General features: G+C 41.1%; 1 protein-coding gene across 1 annotated transcript; it reads left to right on the top strand.

Annotated features, from left to right (window-relative positions):
• Positions 1 to 9,436: 9,436 nt before the first annotated feature.
• On the top strand, positions 9,437 to 9,955 carry LOC147425978 (uncharacterized). The gene has a single exon (XM_086499107.1). The coding sequence runs from the start codon at positions 9,437 to 9,439 to the stop codon at positions 9,953 to 9,955; it is 519 nt and encodes a 172-aa protein (XP_086355233.1).
• Positions 9,956 to 10,326: the final 371 nt, after the last annotated feature.

Consider the following 10,326-nt stretch of genomic DNA (forward strand, 5'->3'; position numbering starts at 1 on the left):
GTCCACTTCGAAGAAGCCTGTCATGAAAGCCTCTTTGAAGGTCTGCATGTAATGAGAGGGCAAAAACATGACTCTTGCGTACAATCCCATGATGACATTCCTGCTTGGGATTTTTCTCTCCATATTCCAGCAAATGCCCCGCGTACCTTCGACAAAAACTTGCCAGGGATGCTCTGCTGCTTTGATATCACAGAAAGCTGTAATGCATGTGATGAGCATTTTGGAAATCTTTACAAGCATCTGACATGTGAGATTTGGAATCTCCTTCATCATGTTGATTACCCCTTTTAGAGTTTGATTCATGTACTGCTCCGATGGTGGGTTGTTATTGAGAGGCTTTGTAATTACCGGGTAGTTTAGCACTGTCGGTCTTTTGCTTTGCCAAATATAAAAACTATCCCAGTATCGATGTCTGTTGATGGGATAGTAAGTGGGGTCGATCTTGAGATGCTGGGTAGTGTTCTTGTAATAGGTTTCATCGATTGGTCGCTGATCGAACCATTTTTTCTGCCAGAGGGGTTGATTGTCTATGATGGCCTGAATCTGAAGGGCCGTAACAGAAACCTCTCTGTAGTCCCCTCTGCTGTTTGGTTCAAGTTCGGGGAGCATTTTTTGCTGCCATAATTTAAATTCTTGTCGCATCAATGGCAGTGCAATCATCTCGTGCCCATGAATCCTTACTACTTCATCTGGAGTAATCATGAAGAGGGAAGCCGATTCCAGCACCTTCAGTTCATATTGCATATAAGCCTTGTGTGAAGGGTCCTTTACTTCTGAGATCCAGTGCTGAATTTCATCCCTTGTCGACTCCAAAGTGGATGTCATGGTTGGATCTGCAGATTCCTGCGTGCCTTTTTCAATGTTGGTAGCGGGCACCTCTGTTTGATGAGCTTCAAATGTGAATTGTTCGAATCCTCCTCCCTGCTCAAATTCCCCTGAGGCCTACTAATATTTTGGCTGATCTGCTCTCAGAGTTGCTAAATCCCCTCTTGCCTCAGCCAATTGCCTTTTTAGTTCTTCAATTTCCTCATCCTTGGCCTGTTGTAGGGCCCTATGACCTGCCGTCATGATCTGTCTGCCATATTTCTCTTCTTTCAGGGCTTCTTTCAACTCTTTGATTTCTTGACTCAAGGAGGTAGATCCTGCAGTCGTCGTTGAGGAGGAGGGTGTCTCTTGTATGGCCAGGAGCTGAGTCAGAGGTCTGCTAGCCACCACATACGAGCCTTGTAGCTTCTCATTTTGTTCTCTTTCTCTGGTTAGATCCTCCTTGAGATGTTGCTGCTCGATCTACGATGCAGAGTTTGCCTCGTTAAATTGTTGCACTTCCTTGTAATAGTAGGCTGCATTCTCTTGTTCTCTCTACAACTTCGATTGTGCCTTCTTTAGGCTTCTATTTGTTGCTTTAGCTGCAATGATTCTTCTGCCGTTTTAGATGCTTCCTTCTTGTTATCTTCTAACTCCAGCTCTCTTAGATTGTAAAGAGCCCTTTGACATTGAAATTGTAGCTTGATCTGCTCTAAGTGAGCGTCAATGTCAAAGGATTTAACTATCCCCGCTCCTTCCTCCATGGCCGCTTGTGAGCGTGGCGATCTTGGCCTATGCTGGCCTTTTTGGCCGTGATCCGATTGTTCAACCACCTCATCTTGCTTTTCTCTTTGTTTCAAATCTTTTAAACTAGCATAGGTTGTGGCGGGATTTGTTTGTGCGGACTCCATTTCTTGATCCATTTTGTGTTCCGTCTGCTTTTCCTCCGCTCCTTGTTTTGACAGTCCTGCAATTTCTCCTTCCTTTTTTTTTGAAGTCTCTGGAAGTGGCTCAGCATCGTTGGGAGAACCAAGTTCTTGACCTTGCTGGTCCTGTGTGTTGTGCTGTTCCTCTCCGTGTGAGTGAATTTCCTCTTTTTTGCTTTGACTAGATCTGTCAGATGATTCGAGATCATCGACGCGTGGCTTCTTTGATTCTTCTCTTTGCCTTTAATCCATCTTTCGCTTGAGTTCATTGTGAATGCGCTGCCGCATGGTGCTGGCAATCTCCCATTTTTCTTCAGCTTCCTGCCTCTTATGTTACTTGATCTTTTCTAAAGACTTTGTTTGCCTGCATAACAGCGGAATATTCTAGGCTTCATCCTCTTCTTGCTCATCATCCACTTCTGTTCCTTGGGTTTGTTTCTGATCTTGCTTTTGTTGGCGGAGCCTTTCCCTCAATGCCTGAGCTTCTTCCATTGTTCTCTTGGCATATGTAATGGGAATAGCCTCTGCCACATGCATAGCTTGCTTTCGCAAGCGTGTATATCCAAGTGTGTATGGGCTGTCCTCCTCCTCCTCCTCCAAAGACTGGTACTCCAAAGGAGTGTCTCTTGGGTGGGACCCTTCTTTCTGTTTACTCCGAGCATCTGACTCGGTCTTCTCGCTGTCAGAATCCTTTAATGTTGCTCTTTGCCTCGTCTGTTTGACTTCTGGTTTTGGCCTCGTAGAAGGTCCTGCCATTGGTCTTGCAGCTCTTTTAGATCTGTGAATCAGATCTATCTGCGCTTCTGCAAGGGGTAGATCTTTGATCATCCCTAGTGCCTGATAAGATATATGTGTGAGCATTGGTCCCCCGTTCATGTAAACTTTACTTCTTTGACTCCCCTTCAGGTTTTCTTCCACAATAGTGTCAAGAAGATAGTTTCCAAAGTCAACCACCCTGGCTTCAGCCAAGCCCATTGCCATTACCACGGCCATGTGCAACAAAGGTTCGGTATATCTAGGGGGCTTCTGCACCTTGAAATGTTGCAATATAAGGCGCAAAGGCAGTTCAATTTCTGAGTAGATCAGGTTTTGATGTGTCAGCTTGTGGCCTTGTTGCTTCAAAAAGGATTTATCATTGCCTATTGCCTTCGTCTTCTGCAATAGATTGCGCATCCCTTGCAGCAGGTGGAGGGCTTCATTGATAATTTCCGCTGTGATCTTTACCTTGACGACGACTGCCCCATCCTTGTTTGTCAGGGTTGCTTCCCCATTGTACTGAATTGAACTTATGAGCTCGTGAGCTCGTCTGAAGTCCGTTCCCCAAGGAGGCAATCGTCAGAAGTTGTCTAGCTGTAGGCACCTGCCCCCTGCTTGCACTTCTGGTTTTTGGTGCAAAGTACACATTTCTTGTGGAAAGATTGTGGCAGCTTGAAACCTTTCGATGAAGATGTTCCTCGGAATTGCTTGAAGTACCTGTCGGTGATGTGAGCTTTCTCATTTGATGAGATATTGGTTATCCCATAGGGTTCCGTATTCCACTCCCTTTGTGCTTTCCTTTGAGGCATCCTGTTGCCAATTTTAGCATGTGAAAATAGGTTTTAGCCATTGATCAAAATTGTCAAAAAGTGTAAACTTGACCATAGAATGAAAAAATGAGCATAACTTTGTCAAAACTACTCCAGATTTGACCAAATTTCACTAGTGCATCTAGAATTACTATAGGCACAAGAATGTAATAAAACAGATGAATTTTGGCAAAAAGAAACATGGATCGCGATCCATATTGGGATGCATTTGGAAATTCTAACTTTGGGAAGTTATTCCTGGGCATATGGGGATACTACTGAACAATTTTCTCTGGTTTTAGTGTTTAAGGTACATGGATTGCGATCCATGTTGGGCAACATTTTGGAAATCTGATGATACCATCTGGTAGGGTTCATCTAGATTATGCCTTGGTCCAATTTTTTTGGGATTTGGATCAATGGTTTGACACTTGGGCTAAATTTTGGAAACCATTTGCAGATTTAGAGATTTTTGACATTTTGAAGTGGATTTTGGGATTCAAATGGTTTGAAACTCCATGGCTTGGCTTTCTTGAACATACTGAATCAGATGGCATGGTTTTTACTTATATTGGGCAAAAAGGTACATGGATCACGATCCATGTTGGACAGAATTTTGATATAGTTCTTGTTCACATTTGTTTCCATAGGTTTTCCTAGTACACTGGTGAATTTTTTTCAACTTTGGACATGTTTTTCCTTAGTTTGCTCCATTTTTCAGTTTATGGCCATGTTTTTCCCGTTTTGACCAAATTTGTTTCTGGCAACCATTTTTTGGACTCATGTTTTGCCTGAGATCTCTATCATTGTTTTGATTTCTAATGATTTAGATATGTAGTTCATAACTTTGCATGGTTCCTTGGCAAATTCCACCAGACATTGAATTCTTTTGAGAAGACAAACTGAATCCTGCAATTTTCACCATTTTGCAAGTAAACCTTGGATTAGTTTTGATCCTACCACCATCCTTAGGTTACAATTGCTTGTTGATAGGCTCCGAGGAGAGTGTGAAGTCCCCCAATTGACTTCAGCAGTAATTTGAAAATTTGTCAGGAATCTATCTTTAGCCATTCTTTATAGGTCTTGCTCGCATCCCAACATCTGCCCTCTCCTGAGTTTTCTTCTGGGATTCCATCTTTTTTCTTGTGAAAATGACCAAAAGACCATTTGCAGACTAAAAGTAGCAATCCAGGAGGGTTTGATGATCTTTAGAGCACTTTTTGTGATCATTTTGCAACACTAGTACTATGTCTAGCTAGTGAGCCACTTTTATCATGATTTTGGCAAGAAGGGACATGGATTGCGATCCATGTTGGGATGCACTTTGAAAATCCAATCATAGGAGTTTGTTCTTGGCCCTCTATTGTTGCTCCTGTAGAAATTTCCATGATTTTAGGGTTTGGGAAACATGGATCGCGATGCATGTCGCGATCCATGTTCCACCACTTTTTTTTGCTGTTTTTACCTTGGCTGATTTTGTCAGCTAATTGGGGTCTACCAATGAAATATTTCTCGTTTTTGATGGGTTTTGAACTTCCCCATTGGCCCTGTTAGTTTGCCAATTTTGTGACCTTGTACTACTTTGATCTGTTGTTTTGGCACTGTTGATGTAGTATGGGACCAATACACATGCTCTTGCAAGGTTAATGATCATACCTGTCAAATCTGGTGTAGTAAGATCCGCTGAGGTGGTCCCAGTGGGTAGAAGCAACTCCGAAAACTCTATGCTCCTGTGGCTCTCTCTCTCTCTTCTCTCTCTCTCTCTCTCTCTCTCTCTCTCTCTCTCTCTCTCTCTCTCTCTCTCTCTCTCTCTCTCTCTCTCTTTGAATGCAAATGAGCTTATGTTGCCCCATTTGACTATATGTTCCCAGTCTACCCGGAATGCCCCATTTATACTTACCTCCATTGATCATATCTTGTAGTTCATATCACCTGCGGTTCGAACCGTTTGTCATTCTGACACTCGGTTTGCAAATGGCGTTCGATTTGCAGTTTTGATCCTTCAAAAGTTGGCTCAAAATTCATCTTGTGTTGAATCTTTCCATATTTGCCATGTTCAAAGTCCTTGCTTTGAAGTTTTGGTGTTTGCTCTCAAAAGTCAATTCTGACTTTTCTGCGTCGAATTATCAATTTTTGTTGATTATCTGTCATTTTTTGCTTTTTTGAGGGTAACATAACCGAGGCATATCCAGTATCCCGATCGGTGCTAGGGTGTCCATGGTAGCTTATTCATCGACTTGGTATCACTGTTGATGTCCGCGATGAGCTGCAAAGAGGGTGTTAGAGTTCTAGCATCTCAAGTGAAGTACCCAGTGTGATCCCATTATTTAGTTTGGCTTTTAGGTATTTATTTTACTTATCTTTCAAAGCCTAGGTAGGGTAATTCATTGAGGTTGCTATATAAGCAACCCTCAGCCCCCATTGTATTATCATCAATTCATTGCCAAGGCTGGTTGGTTCAGAGTCTCTCTCTCTCTCCCCCCCTCGTGTATTATTTTAACTTTTACATGCTTTTGTATCATTGACTTTGACAAAGGTATTCCATCAAGTACGCCATTATGCACAAACCTTTTTGCCAAATAGATCAAAAGCATCAAAAGCCTTTTTGCCAAGAAGTGTAGACAGATGGGAGCACAATCCTCATTCAAAATATGAAAAAACCATAAAAATTTGAGCTGATGTGTCATGATGGTTGAAAATGATGGCCTACACCAATAGAAATCGATGTCCTACACAAAGCAAAATGTGGATGGCACCTACCCTAAAATCAATGTAAACAATTGTTGCAAAGCTCTTGGAATGGGTTTCTCAAGCGTAACGTATTAGAAGGGGCTGCAAATTTCACCAAATCTCTTCAAAAATCTCCTCATAAGTGAGGTATCCCCCAAAATTGGACAAGCTCTAAAGGATTTCTAGGGCTTAGGTTCCATTGCCCTATTGGACTTCTATGCACATCTCACCTTTGACTTCGAGATTGCTTTGGCCAGTGATATGTTGAAATATTTTTTGTGAAACGAGTTTAGGGTCTTGAATGATAAACATTGAAAGCATCAAATATTGAATTCCAACTGGTGCAGCTAGGCCAAGCATATGGAGACCCACATCCATGACTTCTTATGCAGAATGCAAGATTCAAGTTACAAGGCTAGAAAAAGTCATCACTCAATGGACGATGTGGAGCATAGTCACACCTGCAAAAATCAAACAGATGTTTTTCTGACAAGACCAGCAAAATATGTGCACTATTTTGAAGTTTTTTTGGCCTTTTGAAGGGTTTCACCAGCAAAACCCATTAGGAGAGCGCACTTTTTGCCCATGAATTTTAGCATCAAATACTTTGTCTAATCCATATCCTCTAGAGGTCCTTTCAACAGGTGGTCCCTCTGCGAATCTTATTTTCGTCTTGATTTTCTCCATATATGAGAATCCTATTGTGGGCGACATCACTGTTGGTCCTTTGCTCTCATTGGGATAAGAATATGAATAGGTCAGCATTGGTGATACCATGTATGCTCCTGATGTGTCTAGAATTCCCCATCTATAGAAGTCTTGTTCCATCATCACTCTTGGATGCAACCATGATTGCAACGTTTTCAAACTTGGGCTAAAATATGAAGGAAAAATTGGTGTTTCAACCCCTTTAGCTTGACTATATGTAAACCTTACACTATCTTCCATTTATTCAAAGGGATTTGTGGATTTACTAGGGGCAGGATTTGGCCCTTCAGTTGCTATTAGATCCTTCAGAATCACTCCAATGCTTAGCATTCTTGCTACTTCCGCTTTTTCATCGGCACATACTCCCATCCATACTTGTCAACATACATTATGTGACTCCTTTCACCTGATCCGTAAGAGAACAAGTACAGATACTTTTTTGTGCTTAGTTCAAATGCGTAGGGTGAGAGGAATTTGAAATATGCTTTGGCCCTACCATTTGCATACTCGTAGACTCCTACTACTCCTTGGTTTGTCACCACTTTCACCACCTTCTTGTCAAACACCAAGATGGCATTAGTAAGACCTATTTCTGGAGGCATTTTTTTCATCTCAGAGATCATCTTTCTTTTTGCGACATTGTCCCCATATTTGTTATAGTTTCCTGGATCCTTGACAATGAGGTAATGAGTTCCCTCATCATCATGAAATTTGTCCCCATCATCATTTGCTAGAATGGCTTCCACTCTGTCAGCTGTTTTTTCCTCTATACATATGATTTTACGTTCCCTTGCATCAACATACACTAGAGCTCCATGGGCATTTGATCCTTCTAGGAAGAGGGTTGTATACCTTGGTGCCTGAGTGGGGTTTCTAGAGGTGCTACCTCCCCCTCCTGGGGATCACCAACTTGCAAGATCCTTGGTTCTGACTGTCTATACAAAAATTTAGACTCTACAAATCTTTATCAAATTATTAATTCTCACTTACTAATGTCTATAAAGAGAGGACCCTTATATGAGGTCCAAGCCCTGATATGATAAGACAAATGGAATGCTAGGATCACAGGGAAAAATTTTGAACCAGCAAATTCTCAATCTGAGCACTAAACTGGACTATAGACATCATATGCATATGATGTCTAAATTCTCAATATTGACTCAAACTTTAATCATTTACTCTCCTTGATATGCTTTGTCCAACTCTAGGCTTACCTTGAAGTTCTATCACCTACAGGTAGATCAATCTCTCCTATGTAGGCCTTGGTTGCTACCAGCTTCACTGGAGGGCTAACTAAGTAAAAAATGATCCAAAATGGGTGAAACTTGGCCCTTAAGCTTGCTTAACCCCATGGTGAGCTTTGTTGTCAATTCTGGTCTCTACAACTACCCCTGAGACATCATCACGTATGATGTCTATCCGATCAAAATGAAGTGGAATTCACTCCAGAGGTCCTCCATCACACAAGCAACTCACTACCTCACTATAACTTTCAAAATGAAATTTCAACACCTTGTGTGCTAGATATGGTCAAATCAAGCATTCACTTTGTCTCTTGGTCTTTACAAGCCTCAAATTGCTTCAAATTCAATAGAGTTTTTCCTAGTTACTTCTTAACTGCTCTTAATCACAATGGCTCACCAAAATGTGTCTTTTGACCCAATATTAGGCCTCTAAGATATCATATGTGTATGATGTCTATTTGCTCTAAATGAAGTTCTATTTCTACTCCAGGTGCCCCTGGATGTGTACAATATGCACATGTGATGACAAACAAATTTGGATATCAAAATTGCACAATATCATCACCTTTTACCAAGGAACTGCCTAGAAAGAGTAAACTTCTCTCAATACTCAATCTATTTGTCCAAATGAAGTGACACTTGGTGTATGTGATCCACACAACATGTAGACTATGGGTATGAAGTCAAAAGTTCAATTTGACTGCCAGATTTACCCTTGAGACATCATACATGTATGATGTCTATTGATGAATTTTTGTCCAAAACTCATGCACAAGTATTCACAAGTCTTCAACACTACTTCCCAAGCACTTTTACCAATTTTCCATGCAAAAATATGCACAGAACCACAAGTTTCCCATATTTTTTTCTTTCAACACACGACTTTTGTCTTTTGGGGACCATATGTTGGTCAAACGTTTAGTCTCAAGGTGTACGTAGGGTAAAACACCCCTTTAGAACACTTTTGGTGCAAAGTATGTTTTGTCAAGTTTTGTCACTTCGAAGCTCGTGGGAGAGCTCTTTGCAAGAGACTGCAATCATGCAAGCTTAGCGTTGAAGCGTAGCTCTTGCTGTTGCTAACGTGATGGTGTAGTCGCCTTCAAAATGTAGCTTTCGTAGTGCACATAGAGAGTGGAAGAAGACCTCACTTTCTCTCACAAACACAAAGCACGCAATTACCATACACTTAGTAGAGCTCAAAAAGATGATTCGTAAAAGTATATCTTAGGGTTACAAAAAATTGGCTTATATACCTCAATCTTGGAGGTACTAACTCATCAAAATTACCTCCTACTTTTTACCATGGGTTCATCTGACCCGCATATTTAATGAGTTACAATCTAGAAACTCAATTGAGTCCCAAAAAACAATTACAATTGAGTTCGTTAAATTAAATAATACAAGAATGGTGTAGCTTTCCCATGTTCAACTGTAAACAAGGGCAATGTTGATTAGGTATATGGTCAGTGCCCAAATAGCACTACCCACAACACCCAAGCCCCCAAAGGGCCAAAGAAGCCAAAGTAAGAGGCAAGGCACCACAGAGGTCAAGGAGGATCCACTAAAAAGAGCAAAGATAGAGAAGCAAAAGAAGGAAGAGGAGCCAAAGAAGGAATACAATCCCAAAGGGGTTCCAAAAAAAACAAAGAAGCCTGTTGCTCCCAGAAAGAGCCCCAAAAAAGCACAAACATATGCCAAAGAGGACCAAAAGAATCCCAAGGAGACAGAGCCTAAGGAGGAGCAAAAGAAGGAGGAGAAAAAGAAGGCCAAGGAGGAGAAAAAGAAGTCCAAGGAGATAGAGCCTAAGGAGGATCAAAATAAGCCGAAGGAGATAGAGCCTAAGGAGGGCAATCATATAGAAGAAGACCCCAAAACACCAAGGAAGAGCCCAAGGAAAACAGAGGAAACTAGCACAAGAAAGAGTCCTAGGACTCCTAGAACCCCCAAAAGTGTTTGTGAAGCAGAATTTTATAAGTAGCAAAGTAGTACATATTCTTGACATACTATCTACTTGAGAGCATTTTGTAAAGAGAAAACATTACATACAGTACTCTACTTGAGAGCAATTTGTAGAGAGAAAACATTACATACTCATATTTTTTTGTAAAGAGATAACATTACAAATTCCCTCCTTGAGAGTATGGTGTAAATTTTACAACTTTCACTAGCTCCATTTCTCGTGTAGCTCCCAATAAAGTCGTTTTTCATAGTCCAACAATTTTGAAATCAACTGTCAAGGTTCAATCCATAATCCATGCCAATTGTCAACAAGATTGATCAATTTGATGGAAAGAATATCACAAAGTATCTCCGTCAATATGAGAAGGAGATGGAGTTAAACAGGGTGCT

This window comes from Adiantum capillus-veneris, chromosome 24 (genome assembly GCF_014529385.1).
Source record: "Adiantum capillus-veneris isolate H3 chromosome 24, ASM1452938v2, whole genome shotgun sequence".
Taxonomy (NCBI): domain Eukaryota; kingdom Viridiplantae; phylum Streptophyta; class Polypodiopsida; order Polypodiales; family Pteridaceae; genus Adiantum; species Adiantum capillus-veneris.